At 43.0% G+C, this 22,082-nt stretch overlaps 1 protein-coding gene across 1 annotated transcript in view; it reads right to left on the bottom strand.

Annotated features, from left to right (window-relative positions):
• The window catches only part of COL19A1 (collagen type XIX alpha 1 chain), a 335,696-nt gene that overhangs the window by 12,413 nt on the left and 301,201 nt on the right, over nucleotides 1-22,082 (bottom strand). Inside the window, exons 41-47 of the mRNA XM_045184877.2 lie at nucleotides 18,599-18,643; nucleotides 15,486-15,530; nucleotides 15,331-15,393; nucleotides 10,869-10,904; nucleotides 10,691-10,735; nucleotides 8,228-8,398; nucleotides 6,492-6,558 (exon numbers count right to left, since the gene is read on the bottom strand). Coding sequence (XP_045040812.2) covers nucleotides 6,492-6,558; nucleotides 8,228-8,398; nucleotides 10,691-10,735; nucleotides 10,869-10,904; nucleotides 15,331-15,393; nucleotides 15,486-15,530; nucleotides 18,599-18,643 — 472 coding nt within the window. The remainder of the gene's footprint in view (nucleotides 1-6,491; nucleotides 6,559-8,227; nucleotides 8,399-10,690; nucleotides 10,736-10,868; nucleotides 10,905-15,330; nucleotides 15,394-15,485; nucleotides 15,531-18,598; nucleotides 18,644-22,082) is intronic.

Below are 22,082 nucleotides of genomic sequence, written 5' to 3'. Positions count from 1 at the left end.
AATAAATTGTAAAGACCTGTATTTTATAATTGCTTTTCAGGGATCCTTCATCAGTTAAATGTTATTGGCTATGCTTTCTAATGAGGCAGGAAATTGAAGAGTGCCGACAGCAGTGGGCATAACCAAACCCACACACGCATCTGTCAAGGCAAACCCACAGCAGTCACGGTAACACGGGAGACGCGTGGCTTGCCTGCCGTGGAGAATGGGCTCAGCAACACGATGCAGACACTGATGTTAATGAGGTACGAAATCACCTATATGGAGAACGGACACTCAGATGTCATCTAGCCCATGTTCACCTTCTATTTCACAGACAGAGTTTGTAAATATTTCCACGGAGAGAAATTCATCTTTTTTGCCTAATGCTCATTCAAATGTTTAATTGCCCATGTTCTTGGTACAGCTTCAACCTTTTCTTTTGTTAGCCCGTGATGGAAACAGAAAGTAGTTCATGAGTATTTCTCTTGGGAAATCAGTCATATTCTTAAAAATATTGTTACCTCTTAGCCTTCAGGTTAAACAACATTTACTCATAGGCTTGGTAATCTTTTTTTTTCTAAATCACTTTTTGGTTCCCCTATTCTAGGGCTTTCCCATACATCTCTTAAATCAAAACTACATATGGTTCTCTCCAAAGGGGCAAAAATATCAGAAGGATAATGTCCTTTTATAGCTTAATAATTATACTCTAATTTCATTTTAACTATTAATTCAACAGCATCGCTTAATGAATTTGTATTCACTTGGTGGTTTATCATGCCCCGAAGACTGATACAACCCCACTTAACTCTGGCCCAGTTCGTTGCCACCTTGTAAACGTGTTGCTTTGAAATGTCACTGTGGGCAAAGACGGAGGGCTGAACATGTGCACCTGCTTTAACTCTCTCCTAAGTCCCTGAAAAACAAGTTAAGATATTTTTAAAGGCATAGCACCACAGGAATAGAGAGACTATGAAAGGAGACGACATAAAATTTTGGAAGCTGAGAACCAGACAGCTGTCAAACCACAAGCTCATGAAAGTCTTAGGAATTGGCAGTGCAAGTTACATCTGGAAATGGGGGTAATGCGCGGAAACTAAAATAAGGAGAACTGGTTGAGAGCCTGTTTAAGGAATAGCCTTAGAAATCCCTGTCTCTGCTCCGTACAGCTGGTAGTCGCCCTTCCCCAAGCCGAGCGAAAGACTGAAGGCTTATTATCTGAAAAAGCTAAACAGACTGTCTGTGCACTGTACACCACAGACTCCACTGACATGGGTTCTCCTTCTGAAAACAAGGAGGATAAATGAGCATTTACATGTCCAGTGCTGAAGCCCCAGCCCTGTGCTCCCACTTTGCTCTCCAAAGGCTGGTAGCTGGGAGTAAGGAAAATGTTTCCCTTGGGGAATCTGACCAGAAAAGGAGCTAAGACTAAAAGACACTGAAGTCTGAGGCTCCCACAATTAAAAAGCCCAGCTAGACTGCCCTAAAGAGAAGCCCGTGATTGGCGAGCCTCACCATTCGCTCACACCTTCCAGTTTGTTAGGCCCGCTCTTATGTAGGTGCGGACAACCAAGGAAATACTATAAGCTGAATGATAGACCCAAACAAAGAAAGGGAAAGGAGCAAATCGGGTAAAATAGAGACTATGCTATGGAAAATATTTTTTAAAGAGTTCTATATTTATAGATCCAATTATGTGTAGCTATCAGATGATGTGTGCATATACAGATACATATGTAGATGAATATCTGATTTGTAGAAAGGCAAGGGGACGTGTTGCAACCTTGGAACAGAAGCACAGGAAAATACATACTCACATATACGCATAAAAATGGAGAAAACAGGTAGAAGTGTTTTCCTGGACCCCGAGGATCTGGAGGCAGAAATACTGTTCAGGGGCACTGAGCCCTGGCCCCCCTGTTCTCCCTCAGGGGCAGGTGTGGCCTTGTTGGTCCCAAGTTTGTCTCAAGAATCAAAAGAGCCAGCTGTGTGTCCACATTCCTGTACAACGGGGATTTTCAACTCATGGCACATGGCACATAGAAACTAATTAGTAAAATTCTGTGGCACACCAAAAAATAGTATATTTTTGCTGATCTGACAAAAAAAAAGTTATAATTTTAATTCATTCACACCTGATGGTTATTGTCATGTCAGCTGTTGTCATTTTCTTATTTGGCAATCTAAGGGAAAAGAGGTCAGTGTCCCTGCCTAAATAGTCAGGTATTGCATGTTTTAAAAATTCTTGTGGCACACTGGTTGAAAATCGTTCTTATATAGGGTGGCAAATTCTTCTTGTGTGATGACTTAAATCTCCAAGTGTAATAGGGTGGTGTCATAGCAAGAATTAAGCTTCTTGGATGTGGAAAGATCCTAATTTTATGTGGGAAGCATCAGTGGCAGTTGCAAAGCCCTTGTAATACTACAAAAAGAGACAGGCACACAGCATCTGTCCTGCTTTGTGTGGCCACCTTGCTTACGAAAGGATCTGGCCTGTCAGCCAATAAAAGCAAGAATTTAGCTTTCAATTGGGTGCATGTTTGTGCACTGTGATCCACCAGAAACCCAGACCTGGGGTTGGCGGAAAACACCTTTCTCCACCAGGTTTGGGACGCAGCATCAGGATGCGGAAGGAGGGCTAGGTGGCCTGGAGAATAGCCCATGGTGCGGGGTCTGTGGGGGTGTTGTATTAGTGGGGCCACCCGGGAATTCTCAAAGGGAGTTGGAAAGCTTCATGAGATGAGCCCAAATTTTGGATCCTGGTCAAGGGCTTCACACCTGGGATGATAGAATGTGGGAGCAGGATCCCCTAAAAACTTCCTTGAGCCCCCTGATAGTCCATGACTTGCCGAGCAGAGAGGATCACTCCTGGGGCTGTGGGGTGAGTGGAGCAGAGATAAGCATTAGCTGCCATTGACCCAGCTCTCTTGTGAAATTGCTACGGAAAAAAGAGGCAGAAGGATGCTGCTTAACTGTAGCACATAACTGTGTTTTAACATGTGAAAATTAATCTTTGCTTTTTTAAAGGATTTTATTTATTTATTCTTAGAGAGAGGGGAAGGGAGGGAGAAAGAGAGGGAGGAAAACATCAATGTGTGGTTGCCTCTCGCACACCCCACTGGGGACCTGACCTGCAACCCAGGCATGTGCTCTAGATTGGGAATTGAACTGGTGACCTTTTGGTTTGCAGGCCAGCACTCAATCCACTGAACCACATCCACCAGGGCAATCTTTGCTTTTATAGAGAACGTTTTCTGAAAATGAGAACTGTGACATTGGAGCTCTACAATTTGTGAAAATGGACTTTTTCTCTTTTTGTAAAGAGTGTTCAGAAGCCATGGAAAAAGTGATGTCTAAGTGGAAAAGTAAATGGACTGAATTGGAATAATCTTGAGACAAATCAACTGAAGTGCCAAATAACTGAATTTGGGTTTCAGGTACAATTTTGTTTGGGAGGTGAGAATTTTGTGGGGCTGGTGCCAACAGAGATAAAAGGAGAGGGGTTATCACATGTGGAGTCTCAGAGTCTAGAAGTCTCAGGAAAAAACTTCCCTGTGGACCACTTTAGAATATTGTGTTAAGGCTAAGACATCTGGGTCTTCACAGGGGGCCTGGACCTAGCCAGGCTGGAAGAGGCTGAGAAAGGTGGTAGCAGAGATGGGGGAAGCCAGAGGGGACCTGAGGAGGACTGCACCCCACAGGCTTCCAGGAAGCAGGGAGGACTCTGAGAGAGGAAGGAAGAGCTGGAATGCAGAGGGGGAGCTGGAAGACTTAGAGGAGGAGCTGTGAAGAAACTGCCAGCTAGGCGAGGCTGCCCCAAGACAGTTAAAAGCAGTCAGATTCCTCTGACTGCCTCCTTGGAGGCTGACAGCCTTTCATGGGAGTCAACACTAGGCAGCCTGGGTGGGCAGCCTGGGAGTCTTTCCTGGGGGGGAAGCAGCCATGTCTCCTCTGCTACTGGGGGCCATGCCTTCATCCATGGGATTAAAAATGAATACCTCTCACATCTCAACACAAAATATTTTTCTGACAGTGCTTGGTTATATTTTTTGACATTCTAACAAGCCTTTAAAAAAGTTGGACTCATTAACTGCTGAATTTTTTAATATATATTTTTATCTAAAGTTTTCTACAAAATAGAAATTCAATATTAAACTTGCCTGAGGTGAAAGATAACTGACATGAGAACCCATGGAAATTAAGAATGAAAGGAGAATTTTAGATTGCAATCCAAAAGCGTGTATTTGCTGGCATTTCCCTCTCCTACGGAAGAGGAGGTGCTGAGATCCCAGGCTTCCCGTGCCCGGGGCTAGCGTCACTGACGGGCTTCCTGTGCTTCACACAGGCCGCACGCTCAAAAGGGCCCGATGCTAGGTACAATGTTGTGCTGTTGGTGGTGTTTTCTGTTCTTAATGAATTTTGAACACGGGCACTTAGAGTTTCATTTTTCGTTGAGTCCTGCCTATGCCTCTCTAGGCGTTGGTGGCTCTCAGGAGCACTTCTACGTCTTATTCTTTGTCAGGCAGTGACGTCTGAGAAAGGCTTGTTGAGGAGGAATGTTTGAACTGCCAAGTTTGGAGCCTAATCCAAGATGCTTGATTTAAAAGTCAAACAAGAAAAGAAAAGGAGATTTTAAAATTTAGGGGCAACATTAAAACTAGAAAGAGAAAACTGGTAGCTGAAAGACAGAACAGACCGTCGCATCAATAAACGATCATCTCAGAGCACTGCAGATACTTTGCAGAGGTCAAGGTAAATTGAGATCAATAGCATGAATTCATGATCTCTTAAGAAAATAATTCTTTTTCTATTTTGTCACTGAAGTGGCTAAAAGTCCTGTGTTACTCTGCTCTAATACTCAAGTGAAATAAGATAATGTGCTCTCAAGCTCTGAGATTTTGGTCTCATGCTAATTACTGCTTATAATAATCAGAGCTTCTCGAAGAGTAGCTAACTCCATGTTTGCAGAAGAAAGATTGAAGATGAACTTGGGGCATTTTGTAATCTTATTACTTGCAAATTCAATAATGTATTTTTAGTTTAGCAAAGGAAAGATACTCTGCAAGAGAAGCAGGAGCTATAGAGCCAATGTGGATTTATTTTCTAAAGACAAATAACTCCCACTTTATTAAGTTCACAGTGGAGGGGAGTGATCTTGATTTTAGCAAATCATCTGACAAAATCACGTGATGTCCTGTGGATAGATAGAGAAATGCAGAGTGGATTTTAGGACAACTGTATGGGTTCAGAGCTCAGAAAAACAAAAGATTAACAGATGAATTACAAATGGGCAGGAGGAATGCAATGGCATTTAGAAAGGCCTAATCCTGGACTCTTTTTTTACATTTAAAATTTCTATGAATAGTTAGAGTGATTATAAAATTTTATAAGCATGCTTATAAAATTTAGAAATGACACAAAATTATGGGGACCAGCCGACCTGCCCTATGAGACAACATTCCAAAACGTATGTTCAGGTTGGAACAATGTATCAACATGAATCATTTGAAATTTAATAAGAAGTAACATAAAATCACACATTTAGATTTTAAATATGCAAACAGTACATAATAAGAAACTCCTATTTTTTAAAAGCTTGTAGAGGAAAATCCAAGGTTGTTAGTTAACTAAAAATTCAAAATGAATCAACAGTGTGATATGGATGCTGTAAAAAGAAGAAATGCCATCTTACTAAAGGCCAAATACTGAAAAGAAATGCCAAATACTGAATTGTCTGTATCAGGGGTCAGAACACTTTCTCTGCAAAAGTCAGTAAATATTTAAGGCTTTGCAGGCTGTACTGCCCCTGTCACAACTACTCAACTCTGCTGCCCTCGCATGAAAGCAGCTGGAGAAAATGCAAACAGGAACGAGCGGGACTGTGCTCCATTAAAACTTTATTTATGGACACAAATTTGAATTTTTCACATGTCATGAAATATATTTTCATTTGAAGAAAACTTTTAAAATGTACCATACCTTGCACCCCCAGACCAAAGTAAAACCCCTTCTCACATGGGCCGTACTAGAACAGGGGGCAGGTGCATTTGGCTGGTGGGCCATAGTTCGCTGACTGACCCTGGTCTAGATCAAAAGACACTGTACTCTGCCTGGTCAAAATACTCCTGGGTGAATGAGGGTCATTAAAAAATTTAGTATTTCTCAAGGGCGATGATTGTGGAGGAGCTGGATACACTTCCTCCACAGAGGAGGAAACTAAGGGGGAGGACCTTGGATACTGAAAAACACTTGAAGGGCTGTCATGTGACTAGAGGCAGACACCACACCTGTGCTGGTCAGCAGACGAAGAATGGTGGCATGGCGTTAAAGGGAGGCAACTTTAACGTAGCGCAAAGAAATTTTTTCTATCAAATAGAGCTGTCCCATTGGAAAATGGGTGGCCTCTTAAAGTGGTTAAATGATCATCTTTTGAGAATGTTGCTGAAGGGATTTTTCAGTGGATGAGAATTGGTAAAAGACTCAGAAATGTTTATTTAAGCAAATCTAACCTTCAAAAATCCTTAGAACCTCTTGATTAATATACTTCTTTATTTCTTCAAATGAAACCGCATCAGCCTGAAGGAGAAAAAAAAAGGTCTGTTAAAATAGAGCATAGCACAAATGAATAGAGAATAGAAATATTGGGTTGGAATGCATGCTTGAAGCTTCTGTAGAGACATATTTATCAAGCAAAATGCTGTTGGCAACTGACTATATTAAGCATTAAATATCTTTTGTTTTGATCAAATGCTAGGAAGAAGTTGAAGTGCATAATTGCTTTAAAAGCTGTGGGCTGAAATCATAATCAGAGATGGGAACACATTTCCTATTAAATGGAGAGACGCTGCTTCACATAATTAGGAAAGATGTTTCTCACTACTTCATTTTCTGAAGTGCAGGATTTGAACAGTGTGGTCATGATGTCAGTGTCCCAGGCACAGGAAACCCGTGATACTAGGAATCTGCAAGGAAGACAATCTGGAGGAGAACTCTAAGTATGCTGGATTGTTCTTTAAAATGTTTTATGCATGGGATAAAGCTTACTAAATATTACCCACCTCATGGTAAAGTTTATTCTGTAATTTACACTCTGCAGGCCTATCTGCATTAAATAATTTTCTTTTTAAGAGGACATCAAGTAGGTATATGATGTCAGCTGAGTTTTTAACTACTTGACAAATAAACTTACATGACTCTGCCAAAGAATCTAAATGTTTGTAATAGTAATGTTTTACTATAGACCTCGATATTTTAAAAGGGAGCTATCATTTTTCGTGGTGGTTAGAATTTCTAAGTATTTCATTACTCCTCTTTGTATTTGGTGGTTGTTACCCAGGGGTGTGGCATTGAAGACGACGTGATGGGTGCAGACAGTGATGATTTCTGTTAGGACACATAGTTCCAAGAATACCTTCTTTCAACATTTTATTTTCACTGTGTGTGGGACAAATGAACTTGAGTTGATGCATTTAATACCAATTACTGACACAGGGTGGAGAGGTCCTTCTATAGGCTTTCTTCAGGTAGAGCTTGGGAGAGTGGGTAAACATAAAGAAGTACGCAAGTCGTGGGAACGCCCAGTTTGACTCTGTATCTGGTAATGACCGATACCTAGGGCAGCATGCCCTTCACTCCCTGACCTTCCTCCACGACTCTCCTTTCCTCCCGACACGGACAGTTTCGGATTAAGCTCCTCTGCGGAACGGCCGTCCACCGTGTCCACCGTGCCTCCTGAGGACACGAATCACGGTATGGGCTTCTTTACCCAGACATTCTTGGCCCAACTGGTCTCCGCTTCAAAGCACTACTCAGAGCAGATCTGGGTTCTGACAGTCAACAAAACGGAGCTCTACTGTGGAACGGACATAGTATGTATTTGCTGTGTAGTGCAAGGAGACATTAGATATAGCAGTTAAGAGCATGGCTTTGGAGTCCGTGGAACATAGGTCTGATCCATTAAACAACTGTGACCTTGGACAAGTAGACTCTCAGTTTCTGCATTTGTTAAAGTGGCATGGGAGCCACTCCTATCCTTCTGGGTTAGTTCTGAGGATCCAGTGAGGTCATGCACAGTTAGTGCCTAGCAGAACACCTGGTACATAATCTAAAAGAAATGACAGCTTGTACCCTTGCAAGACCAGATTGGGTTCATTTTGTTGACTTTGAAAGAATTTTTGCTTTCGTGGGAAAAGGGACGTGTGGTCAGAGCGGACCAGGAGCTCCGGGAGCTCTGAGCACCACTTACTGGTATGCCGGGGGTGCCGGGCTGGCCTGGGGGGCCTTGGTGCCCAGGGGATCCCACAGAGCCCTTGATTCCTGGTGGTCCCACAGGACCGATGTCTCCCTTCACGCCCGGAAGGCCTGGCTTTCCCTGTTCACCTTGTGGGCCTCTGTCTCCTGGGATTCCCTGGTCACCCTGGGAAAGAAAAAAATAATTATAAAGAATGATCTCTTCTCCAACTGCAACAGTTGTGGTTAACAGCAAAGGCTCTGGATTAATACTGATACTTACTAGCCATAGGGCCTTGGATAAGTGAATTAAATTCTCTGTGCCCAAGCTTTCTTTCCCACAAATGGAGGACATTAACAGTACCTAGTAAGCAGGGCGGCGCTGAGAAATAAATGAGTGGACTCAAGGAAAGTGCTTAGAACAATGCCTGGCATGGTGAAGACACTCAGTAAAAAGTTAGCAACCACGCCGGTGTGCCCAGTTTCCAGTCCAGAGTAATGACAGCTTTGAAGGTCAGTAATAGCAGCTGTCACTTCAGGCCCGGTCTCCTTGGCAATAATAAAGGAAGACTGCCAAGAGGATTTCATCGCTGAGGTTTTCCACCCTGAAAGGCTTCAGGGCACTCAAAATGCCTCCTAAATCATGTGCTTTTCTTTTTTCCTGCTTGCCCTTGTGTGCTTGGTCTTTATTGGTTTCTGTGCTTGCGCTCTCTGTGAGTGTGCGTGTCTGTGTGTGAGAGAGAGAGGGTCACAGAGATGAGAGAGGCAGAAGACGGCAGGTGCTTCCGTTTTCACATGTTCAGTCCCACAGCTCCCTGAGGAGATGACCACGCCAGACACGATGGAGTGGTACATTGAAGCAGCCCTATATTTCACTGTTATTCTTTTATTTGTGGCTTCTCTGCAAAAGTCCAACTATTTCTCTTGATTAAAACATAGTGAAAACAAATGAACAATTAAAGAGATCTATTTGATCATGGAATAAAGAGGTATAGAAAGAAGAAAACATAGGTGGAACTAATTTCAATGCTACTATCTCGGTTATAAAAATGTATCTGCATACAAGTGTGTGAACCCAGCTCCCATTTGGAGAAGTATCTGAGATTGGTAACATAAAAAAAGAAATAAAAGAAACACTAGCACAGTTGATCAATACCATGACCATGTGCCAAATGGACACAATCTTAACATATTAAAGTTATTTTATAATTTGGGTACAAGGATGTTCATTATAGCGATGTTTTATAATAAGAAAACTGGAAAAAACCTAAATACTCCCGAAAGGGGGACTGGGTAGGTGAAACAAGGTGTATCAAACAGTATAGTAACATACAGTCACTAAAAGGTAGCTGTAGATACATATTTACTTGCATGGGAAGATAGTATATGTTATTAGGCAAAAAAAGTCATTTACAGAAAAATTATGAGTCCACTTTTGGAAAAAGTATATATTCACTTGTATTGCTGTATTACGTATCTGTATATGCTAGAGAGAGAGAGAGAGATGGAAATAGAGCCAAAATATCAGTAGTGCCTATCTCTGTGTAGGGGCAAGGTAGAATTATGTTTGTATTTATAATATCTCTATTTTCATGTTTCCTTCAGTCATGATGGATCACGTACAGAGTAAGTGAAGACTCGTACACTAGACACCAACCACACACACTAGCCGCCCGGCCTAGAGCTCCATGTGTGAGGAGCCTGCTGCAGTGGAATGACTCCAGCTCTACGAGAAAACATTCAGGCTCATTCGACAACACAGTGGTAAGTTGGAATAATGATATTAGCAACCAAAACAATTAAAATGAAAGCATACAACGGAAGTGGCCTAAGTAGTGACTCTGTACATTCAGTTGCCCTTTCCATTTCTGTTCATCCTCACACCACCCCCTCATTCAGTTCAGTGTTCCACTAGGTCAGGGGGCCTCAACTAAGGCAACTGCGCTCCCCAGGAGGCGTTCGGTGATGTCTGGTGACCTCTGTGGTCATCACAACTGGAGGGAGGGTGGCGCTACCCCATCTAGTGGACAGAGACCAGAGACGCTGCTAAATATCCTACAATGCACAGGCCAGGCACCTACAACAAAGAACACCTGCCCCAAATATCACAGTGCGGAAACCCTACTTACTCTAGGTAAAGAGAACATGGGTGATGGTTATAGTAGGGACATGTGTCTGAGACAGGAGGGTGACGAAGCTTTCCAAAGCAAAGTAGCAAACTAGACTTAGCTGCATGTAAAAAAGCCAGCCATGTATCTGCCATATGCCTGCTTTTGGGGCCTTTAAATTGTCTAGTTTATGTCCTGCAGAGATCTAGGATCATACTGCTTTTTCATCCTGAGAGATTCTCATCCTAGGATCACTCTACCCTTTTCATCCTGAGATATTTTTGGAGATCTACATACATAACTGTGAGCTCAAAGGATGGGACAGTTGTAGCAGACACTCTTAAACAATGATCAAAATAGTATATACATACACGTTCTCCTTTGGGGCCTCTGTCTCCAGGCTTACCCATGATGCCCTGGAAAACAGACATCACTGTGAAAAATTGCTGCTTGCCAAGAGTTCCCCCAATCTGCTCCACCAGGTTTTCTGCTGTCAGGCACTCTGCGATTTTGCATTAGAACATTGATTTGAAATGGTGTTTTCTATACCTGAGCACCTGGTAATCCATCTTTTCCATTTATTCCCTGTAAAGACAAAAAAGATTAATATTCTAATGGGGCAATAACAGACACAGTTAGGGTAACAGACAATGAAAGGGCAAAGTTGCAAGGACTTTATCATATTTCCACTGAGGTTTTGGCGATGCAGAGTGGTGACACAGAAAACAAAATTGATACAACCAGACAGCCTGAATTTAAATTCTGACTCTGTCATTTAAAAGTTCCATTTACTTCAGACAATTTACTTAACTTTAATAGCACCAGCTTCTACACTTATAAAGTGAAGATAAATAATGGCTTTTAAAACTGAAGACTTCGTGAAATAACAGAAAATGCCTAGCTCACTGTAAACAGGCAACAGGGCGATTTTCGTGGCTTATTCTGTGAGATAGATTCTGAGAAATAAGAAGGTGCCCCTAGGGCTGGGTGGCTGGGACATGGCATTTACTGCTCCTGCCTAACAATTTTTTCCAGCATGGAGAATCATTCTCAGTAAATGGTCTCACTTGCTGCTGGAGAAATTTCATAACATGGCCAGAGCATGGTCTTAATATGAAATAAACTGTCAACCAGAGAATGATTGTTATTTTTCAGTGGAAAATAGGAAAGTAAGGACTCTGTAATCATGGTTTTTGAGAGTATTAAGAAGTGGCTTTTTATTAGTAAACTGGAAGTTCCCCCAACTTTATAAGGCAGTTCTGGAGGTGGAAATAAAGCCCAGTGCTGCTCGGAGATTTGTAAGTCAGGGAGAACTGTCGGCCGGGAGATGTGAGAAGGAAACCCTGTTGGGGGTAAAATCAAACACCTAGAGTCCAGCGGCAGATGTGGTTTTGAGATCTGATTTGAAGAAGGAGATCAAGGTGAGGACATGATTTCTTAGCCAGCAGGCAACTGCATGGACATGCTCCTTTGAAAAGCTGCGGGGACTTTTATGGTGCACCGGGGAATGGATTCTGGGAGGAACTGCAGACGACCGCGTGTTTTCACTGCTGTGAATTACACTGAAACCTGTCACAGCTGAGAGCCCAACCCGGGTCCCCAACCCCTCGGAAAGGTCCCAAGAATTATCTAGAGTACTTTAACTAAGAACATGTTACCTGAAGTGCACGGTTCAAAGAATTTATGACACTAAGAGTCACAGGCAGCAAAGATAAAGCTGATTAAGGAGAGGATGTAAGAAACAACTGTGTCACTGAATCAAAGAAGATAAATCTGGTGTAAAAATGTAATTCATGCTTTTGGTAACAACCTCACAAAGGAAATAACCCTTAGAGCCTTTTTTTAAATCTCATAATTCACCCAAGAGGGTCATGTGTGTCCTTTTGTATAGGAAGGTGTTACTAACTAGTTTCGCTGGCAGGAGGCCTGTGTTCAGAGCTTTTTAAATAACCTATGTGTACTGTACTTGCTTCTCTGTCCCCTCCCCTCACCTATCTGGAAGTACCCAGTATAACCGACTTTCTGTCTACTGCATGTCTGCATCTGAACAGTGAACTGTGGTGGAAGAAAACCACGCATCCTTGCTCACTCGGCCCAATCTAAATGCAGGACGGCGGATGGCAAGCAGCCCTCCGTGTTCCCAGGTCACCCTTCTGCATTTCCTCACTGGACTCCCTTCCCTTCTCTCCACGGCACTCTCCCACATATTTTCCTAGCTCTTCCGATGTGCAGCGTCATCACCCCACTGCTCATGTTCAGCTGGTGACCTCGACTCTTCCTTCACTGAGGATATAGACGGGAGAGAACCCTCCCCTTCCTTCCTTCCACCTTCCTTCCACCAGGTCCACCAGCTACTTGCATCTGTGTTTTGACTTCTGCCTCCTGTTAAGGAGGGAGGAACTGCCCCATTTCTTGCTAAGACCATTTTCCATCGTGAGAATTCTCCGGCCTTCTCCCCCTACCCAAAGGTATCTGTGCTCTCTTACACCATCAGAATTTCCCCTCCCAGCTGGGTCCTCCGTACGAAGACGCTAACTTGCTGCAATCTCCCCCACCGTGACCTCCACGTTGCAAAATCCAGTGGAGAATGACCAGCTCGTTGTCACGTATCTGTGTGTTTATCACTCCTTTCTTTTAAGACACTTAGTTCCCTTGACATCCAGGACCCCTTATTCACCTGGTTTTCTTCCTATCTTATTGGCTGCACTTTCTTAGTCTTTCTGCTAGATCCTCTTCTTAATGGGGGAAGTGTCCTCTTTCCTTCCTTACCACAGAGACTCCATCTCGTGCAGGCTCAGGTGTAAACACCCAGATCAGTCTCTCCAAGGGGTTAATTCCAGATGCTTATGTCCATGCTCACTTGGCATTTCCCCTCTTGGTCTTTCCTCCTCAAGCCACTCATCTCCAGTCTCTCCCGTCTCACCAAGCACACCACTCTGCCACCCCTGCTCACGCCTCAAACCACAGCTTTGATTTGTCTCTCCCTCACACTCCACATCTGGTCATCAGCAAGTCTGCTTGGCTGTCCCTTCAATCCGAGACGCTCCTACCCCTCACGACCTCCCTGTTCTCTCTGTTGTTATCTCTCATGGGCACTCTGGCAGTTCCTCTGCTTCCGCCCTGCACCCTGCAGTCTGCTCTCCATACACTAATCACAATGATCCTTTAAATGTAGTCCAATCATCTTCCTTCCCCTTTACAAGCACTCCAGTGACTTTCCATGATGCTTCAGATGAAATCCAAATTCTGTTCATGATTTAGAAGTTCTGCCCTGGCTAATGTAGCTCAGTGGACTGAGCACCAGCCTGCTAACCAAAGGGTCACTGGTTCGATTCCCAGTCAGGGCACATGCCTGTGTTTCAGGCCAGGTCCCCAGTAGGGGGCATGTGAGAGGCAACCACACATTGATGTTTCTCTTCTTGTTTCTCTCTCTCTTCCCCTCTTTCTAAAAATAAATAAATAAAATCTTTATATAAAAAAGAAATTTAGAAGTTCCCTGTGGCCTGGTCACTGCCTACTTCTCCCTCATTATCTTTCCCACTTTTCTTTAGCTTAGTTCACTCTGAACTTCATGCCTTTTGCTCTTCTTTAAATACACCATGCTCTACTACCCATTTCTTTTGCTTGAAAGAATGTCCTCCCACCCCCACCCCAACCTCCCTTTCAACTTGTGAAAGTGGCTTGACCTCCCACTTCATGCAGGGTTTGCTCAAGTGGCACGCCTTTGGGGCCACCTAATCAATGCTGCCCTGTTACTTCACTCTGCTTGGATCTTTCCACCGTGTGTGTAATTCTGCGTGTGCTTACATGTTATTTGTCTGTGTCCCTGCCCTGGAATGTAAACCCCGTGGGTTGCCAACACCCAGTACAGTGCCTAGCAGGTAGCAGGTGCTCAAGAAATCCTTGCTGAACGAACACATTGCCTTTAGCGTAATCCCCGGGGAACCCAGAGGTCAGCATTCATGAGATGGCTCACAGGGGCTGGCAATGGGGAGTTGGTAAGGGAAGGTAAAGGGAGGCAGGGAATGAAATGGATGCATAGTGAGCACTCCCATGGGCAGGCCCTGGAAATGCTTACCCCACATCATGTTGCTTAAATGACTCACAATCCCCTTTGAGTCATAATTCAAACCCAAATCTTCCCAACGCTAGATTGCAGACGCTTCCCATTTCTTCACGTTGCCTCCTCTGGGCACTGACGGAGTCAGGGAACACGCTGACGTGAAGGTTTCACAAAGACACTGAGCTAGTCTCGTGAACTCTGTGGTGCTTGTTTCCGTTCAGCACCCTCTTCTCCGAATAGCACCCCCTTCCCACACACACCACAGCAAATAAAGAAGCCAAGGGAGCAGTAACCTTCTATGAAAACAACACCTGAGCCTGGGATAGGTCTTATTCATGTTTATAGCCCCTCCCTTAGGTCCCAGCACCTCCTCAGCGAACAGCAAGGACTCAATGAATGTATGTTGAATTGAATCAGTAGGAATGGTGGTTACAATGTCACAGTGATACTATATATCAGTAGCCAAGAGCTCTTTAGGACACAAGGGGATGATGTATTCGGCAGCAATGATTTATGAAAGTGTAAGAAAAAAGTACATATATAAAGAAGGGAACCTGACAAACTAGCTTCTACTTTAGCCTTTAGCTTAACACAAAGGTGTTATATCTGTGAATTTTCATTTTCTTTACATTTTAGGATGTGATGGGCTATTTTATTTTTTAACTCCACTGAGAACATTAGAGTTAAGAAATAATGGGTCTAATTTCCTGATACTTGAAACAAGAAAAATCTCACCTTTCTCTTTCTTGTGTAAGGCATAAAATAAAGATACCCCACAGAGAGCCAGAACACGCGGTCAGAACCACATCCCCAAACCCATTCGTAAACCTTCACTTACTTCCTTAGAAACTACTTAATTCAAACTCAGATTTTCTGAGGAGATAGGTGAAGAGACAATGCTTAGAACGTTTCTCAAAACGGCAAATTTTAAACCATAGAAGTTCTTACTGGCTTTCCTGAAGGTCCTTCCGGTCCAGGGAAACCGATGTCTCCAACAGGCCCTCTCTCACCCTGCAGACACACCCACAAACATTAATTGCCAAGAAGAGCTTTAAAACCTGGCACAGTGTGATACAAAGACAGCTGTTAAGTAACCAGCTCACCGGTTCACCTGGAACTCCTGCCGGCCCCGGGGCTCCGGGCTTCCCCTGGGGAGTCAAATCAAGGAGAAATGTTAGGAACCAAATTACCATCATTTTGCCCCATGCTTAACCACTGCCCCGCCCCCCCCCCCCGCCCCCCACCCCCTCCACCCCTGAGTTTACTGCCTGGCTGTGGCTCTCTCCCCTACAATGGCATTCCTAATGGGACAGAGTCCCAGCGACCCTGAACACAACCTGCTGGCTCTTAGGCACAGGCTGAAGTACAGTTCTCTGAAAGTGCATGTGTGTGTATGTCGGGCCGCTGGGAGAGCAGGATATATTTTTGAAAATATTAAACAGATGCATCCTCACTTCTGGAAATCCCTCTGGTGCCTAATTGACTGGCTGCTCTTTACTTTAGGTGGTGGGAGTGCACAAAGGGTCAAAGAAATCTTTCTCAGACTCACAGTTTTACAGGAGGGTTTCCAAGTTTATAGCAAGTTAGCCTGACAAAGAGCTTGTTCGATTTGAAAAGCTGTGTTTTGTTGAAAGGGAGAGGACAAGCCTGATTCACTCCAATACACATTGATAGCTGTGTCCTGGGGTGCTGACAGGGGAAGGTCCTGGGGGGCAGAGACCACAGGCCTAGATGAGTGAGGAAGATGGTCCAGCAGAGTCTGGAAGAGGGAAGTGTGGAAGTGTCCAGACCGGGCATAAAAATGCTGCCCTGAGAAGGTCCTGTCTCTTGGACCTAACGTGGTTGGGAAAGACAAACCAAGTGGTAGGTGTAGGTTGTGAGGGAATCCAAAAAGGGAGGGCTTTTCCCTATTTGCTGTTTAGAATTTGGGGAGGAGACCCCCCTCACAGATGAAGGTATAGCTGAGCAGTGAAGCAGGCAGACACCAGGCTGAGACAGTACCCCTGGTGTCCCACAGCTGGTGTGGGTGAGCGGGAGCTCCTGAGGCTCCCTCCTGTGGGTCTGAGCTGGGGATGTGTTAGAGCTGAGAAGGCCAATCTCCAAAAGGCTGGGCATAGGACTCAGGGGTGCAGAGTGCTTGGGCCTTGAGATCTGAGACAAAAGGAGGAGGCACAAAGACAGCAGCTGGCAGCCATCCCAAAGATCAGCTGGTGCCGGTGGAGACCTCAGGGAGCCCAGGTGTGCTGAGGGGTGCCTGCTGGCCAGAGGCCCCGCCCACTGCCAACACACACAGACACTTCCTCTGTGTACCCACCCATATGCCATCCTGGGAGGAGAGAGGGGAGAGAAGTCCTGGAGGAATGCCTGCATAGGCCTGAATATTCTGGAAAGGCATAGCCTGGTCTATTCTAGGAAGAGCAGGATGGGGTTCCCTTGGTTGATGCTTCAGCAGAGGGACTGCGACGTGTCTGACAAGGTGGGTCTCAACCAGAACAATCACCTTCACGTTTTTTTTTTTCTTATTGTGGTTAAGATAATGCATAACGTAAAATCTACCATTTTAAACATTTTAAGTGTAAAATTCAGTGGTACTAGGTATATTCACACTGTTGTGTGACCACCACCATTATGTCCAAAATGTTTTAACTATTTTATTTCCTAAGCCACTGTCAGGTCCAGTTATAAAAAACTGTTATGTATTTAATTACACCACTGCCTATTTGCATGTGTAAAAATTTTTACCCCTTCTTGATTTTTGTATTTGTCAGTTTATTCTCTTAATTATGAGATAAAACCCTGCATTTCACCCCCGATTTCAATCATGCTGCAGCCTTAAAAATATCTTTGAAATTCTTCATTTGGATTGCCTATGGAGTCTGTCACTCATCTTTTAAATACCTTCACTGGTTGCCAATGATCTTTCTCTGAAGAGAGATTTAATTTAGGGTAACGGCCACGAGTGACTTGTAGTCACTCCCAGGTGAGGACAGTGGGGCTCTAAGTCCGTTATACCATGTGGAAACAAGAGCAGGCATGAATGCATACAAGGGGCACAGGTTGTCAGGGGACTTGGGGCAATTACATCGTTAGGAATGGTAATGAGGGGAGAGGGGATGGAATGGGATAAGCTGCAAGCCAACTTTTAAGAAGAATATTTTCTTATATAAAATATTTGGTAGTGGTTGCTAAAGAAAATCTTTCTATGTTACTTTTCAATCATACTAATATTTTAACTTGATCTAGAATGGCTGAATAAAGAGATGTCATCCTCTGTAATGAATGGTCTTCTGTGGACTGTGGACAGGTTTTAATTTTTGTTATTAGATTTAGCAACTAAATAGAGTGAAGTAGAGTGGCTACTGGCCTTCTCTGGGACGGGGCGGAGGTAGGTGGTGGGTAGCAGAGTAGCTGGTGGTGGGGGCTCTGGGTGGTGTTGGGCGGTGGTGGGGGGACGGATGGGCCCGGTTCGTCTGTCATGTGCGAGCACGTGGTTCCCACTGACTCTCCTACCCTGCGCCTGCCTGGCGGGGGCACCTAGCAAGAGGATAAATGGGCCTTCATAACGCATGACCACAGAATTTTAATTAGAGCATCATGAATGAAGATCAGAATGATCCCCAGGGCTCTGAGAAACTATTTCAACCTTTCCCGGAGCACTTTCTATTCATTTGAAAAGACCTTGAGGAGATTAGAACATCTGACATCAGAGAGCAACAAAAATGATTAATACTCTTGAAGGGCTAGTTCATGAGGAAACATTAGCAGTAATAAAGCTCTGCTAATAACACGGGGCTGAGGAACAACTCAGGCAGACTGCCATTCCATACAAAGAAGTTGAAGTGCATCCCCGAGGATGAGAGCTTTACCATCTGAGGACCATTTTTGCCCTGACGTATGGCAACAGCAGAGAAGCAAAACAGACTTCTCAAAGCTGTGCTTGTATATTAATGTGGCATCACAGGTAATTGGGCTCCCCCACCCCCCTAGAGAGTTGGGAAGGAAAAAGAAAACAAAGACAAAAATAAGAAAAAGATGAAAATGAAGGACCATTCTTGAGGTGGGAGAGGAACAGACGGTTTTATTTTTTAAACTAGAGGTTTCAGGAACCTGCGTCATAGGAGCTACCGTGGGATCCCCAGCCCTCCTGCACCCACAGGTTTACCCTGGAGACACAACTGCTCACCCAAGAAAATCACGGGAGATCATTTGGACTCACCAACGTGCCGGCTACTCCTGGGGGACCTGCTGGGCCTCGATCTCCCTGTTGGGATTTAAAAAAAAATGATACTTATAATGATGTCTATAAAATCTTTACCTATAAAATGAGTGCTCAAATAATCATTTGAATTTGCTTAAGTTTTTCTTTGGAATTGATAAGTATTATCAATATCAGCTGGTGTGATGCTAGAGGGTAGATGGAAAAATGACAAAATGAGTAGCCAACTGAACCTGTTAGCTTTTTTTTCTTCATAAAACTAAAGCAAATAATCTTAATGAAAAGAGGCATTAATGGTATCATTTCTGTGACCTATTCTTAATAGGACTCTCTATATACTTACAGCTAAAATTAGTCAATATTTTTATTCCACACATTCAAAAGTAATTCATTACTAATGCTTAAGAGAGTGAGCATACTGAATTCTACTTAAAAGCTTTTCCTACGCCTGTCTCCTTGGATATAGGGTTAGAATGAAGATATGTAGAGCAAGGGATTTTGTAGTTCTCATTAGGCCAATCAGAAAAGATCCCTTGAATTGCTCTGAACAGCAGAGTGACTCAACAGTTTTTCCAAAGGCAGTGTGGTATTTTAGATAAAGGTGACAACACCGAAAATACTAATGATTATATATGGGATGATAAAATGGCAATTTTCATTGAGAAGAACCTATATCAAAAAACTTCATAACTTCCTTCAGGGACATAAAAGAGACTTGATTAAATGAAGGGATATGTTTTGTTCTTGGAGGGCAAGACAATGTAGTAAAGTTGTCATTGAGACCCAAACTAATTTATAAATTTAATGCAATTCTTATAAAATTGCAGCTTGATCAAATAACATTACAGTTCATTCAGGGTACTAAATAAATGAAAGGATAAAAATTTTAAAAAGTTGAAAGAAGAATAAGATTAACAAATACCAGTGTTTAAATATAAAAAAGCTATAACAACTAAAATAATGAAATGTTGGCAAAAAATTAAGCAGCATATCAGTGGAAAAGAACAGAAACCTCAAAAATAGACCAAGATGTATAGCAAGGTTTTAGTAAAGAAAGGGATGCATTATTCAACAAATAGTGCTAATAACAGAATGACTTTTGAAAAAAGCTTGATTCCTCTTTTTATATTATACTCTATATAAATTTCATGTGGATTATGTGAAAAGATAATATTAAGTATAAAATAAATAGATGAAAATATAAGTGACTATCTGAGGTTGAGCATAAGAATAAATGTCATTAGGGCATAAAAGCAAAACAAGATTTCATAAAGAAAAATAGTTTTATATTTGACTACATAGAAGTTGTACTTACATATACAGTAAGATTAAACATAAGAATGAAAGGCAAAGATGAAGTAGGAGAAAAACTCCAACATATAAAATAGAAGTAATGTCTTTAATATATAAAGCATAGCTAGAGTCAAATAGAAAAAGAACTAATAGAAAAGTGGGCAAACAACAGAAACAGGTAATTCTTGCTAGTTTCACTGTGCTCTTTTTAAAGTATGGGATTTTCACCCTTATAATGAATATACTAGAACTTTTCATTCAATGGAAACATTTACATATCTGATAAGGAAAGATGAACTCTCTGACAGGATGGTCCTTCCAATAATCAGGTCTCCAATTTCTTGAACTACCCTCCAACAATCTGGCTTCTTTCTTATCGCCAGAGTTATCCTGAGACCTTGTCAAGAACTGTAACTGCATCCCCCATAACCTCAATTTCATGCATTCCAACCTTGGACCACCATCTCCTATCATTATAATCGATTCCTTTGAGTACTGGACCCCCCAAAACTTTTGATGCCCCCAAGATCTCTAATCCATTGATGGCACGAATTCTGTATTATCCTCCACTTGCTGGACAGCTTCTCTCCCTTATTTCTCCCCCTTATTTAAACTCCATGGCCACTTGTTATAATCATTCTCTTGTGTATACTGTTAACTCTTTGACCCATTGTTGCTTCCAGTACCCATCTGTCAAAACTGGAACCTTGTTTAAATACAGCATCTGCATCTTTGTTCTGCATCTCTATCTGAGTGTGTACATGGCTGGAAAAGCACACAGAATTTTGCTGATCTGTCTCACTTCAATTCATGACCATAAATCTTAAGGGGGCCCCTAGGATTGCCCATACATCACACTCTGTGGTCCCTGGACTCTCCCTCTCTCCTAGAAGAGCTTCTCCTTAAATCTCCACCCTACTTCTCCCTCTTCTCCCTCTTCTCCCTACTTCACTATCACATGATGGCCTTGATTTCTCCATCTCAGAAGATTTAAGCAACCAGGAAAAAACTTCTATAGACCCCAACCAATTCACCTTTCCCCAGATCAGCATCTGTACCCCCATGCTTCTCTTTTCCTACCTGTCTCCACAGATGAACTACCCAGGCTCCTCTCTGGAGCCAACCCCCATCCCTTTTAGCTATTTAGGGATGTTTGGGAAGTTCTTTCATTTCCTCCTGTATCCTTCCCCACCCTCCTCCACTTTCTACTGGATCATCTCCTTAGCATACAAAAGATTCTGGTATTTCTATGGTCTTAAAATCCATTTAATAAAATTTTGCTCTACTTCCTTCAGTGGCCAGTGTACCATTTCTTTGCAGCATAATTCCTTGAGCATTCATTGTTTATACTGTATTTGCTGTCCCTAATTCTTTTTTTTCCTTCATTCCCTCATTCAAGTCCATCAGATGCTCTTACCAACATAGTGAATTAATAATAATTACTCGGGTGATACATGACCTCTACATTGCTAAATGCAATGGGCAATACTTGACCATCCATCCTATTTGACCCCATCCCCATCACACTTGACCTATGGGCAATATTTGAGGAAGGCAATCACTCCCTTCTCCTTGACACATTATCTGTACTTGGCTTTCAGGATATCAAGTTATCCTTCTACCTCCCTGGCCACTTCATCTTAGTCTCCCTTGCCAGTTCCTCCTTTTCTTCCTGATCTCTTAATGTTGCGGGGTTTAGGGCTCAGCCCTTGATCCTCCTCCCTTTTCAAGAAGCCTCTGGTCATTCCTTCAGTGATCTTACCCACCACGCTCCCTCACTCACTCCCTTGGTGTCCTTGGATGGAGCAAGAATGCTCATGTCATTTAGCCCTCCTGCTTCCTTTTTAAAAATGTACACATTTAACATGTACAACTTCATGATTTGATATATGTTTAATTTGTGCAATAATCACCACAATCAAGCTAATTAACATTTCCATCACCTCACCTAGCCACCACTGTGTGTGTGTGTGTGTGTGATGAGAACACTTAGCAAATTTCGAGCATACAGTATAATATTGTTACCTATCGTCACTATACTATACATCGGATCTCCAGAACTTGTCTGGAATATTCCTCCTGCAGACTTGAGGAAGACTTGGCTAGCTCCCCCTCACGTCTTTCGAGTCTGTGATCAGCTCTTGCCTTCCCAGATCACCCTATTTAAAAATCATCATGCTCCCCTTCAGCA

The sequence above is a fragment of the Desmodus rotundus genome, chromosome 11, assembly GCF_022682495.2.
Source record: "Desmodus rotundus isolate HL8 chromosome 11, HLdesRot8A.1, whole genome shotgun sequence".
NCBI lineage: Eukaryota > Metazoa > Chordata > Mammalia > Chiroptera > Phyllostomidae > Desmodus > Desmodus rotundus.
The sequence above is the reverse complement of the archived record's forward strand: the minus strand, read 5'-3'. Positions and strand labels throughout refer to the sequence as shown.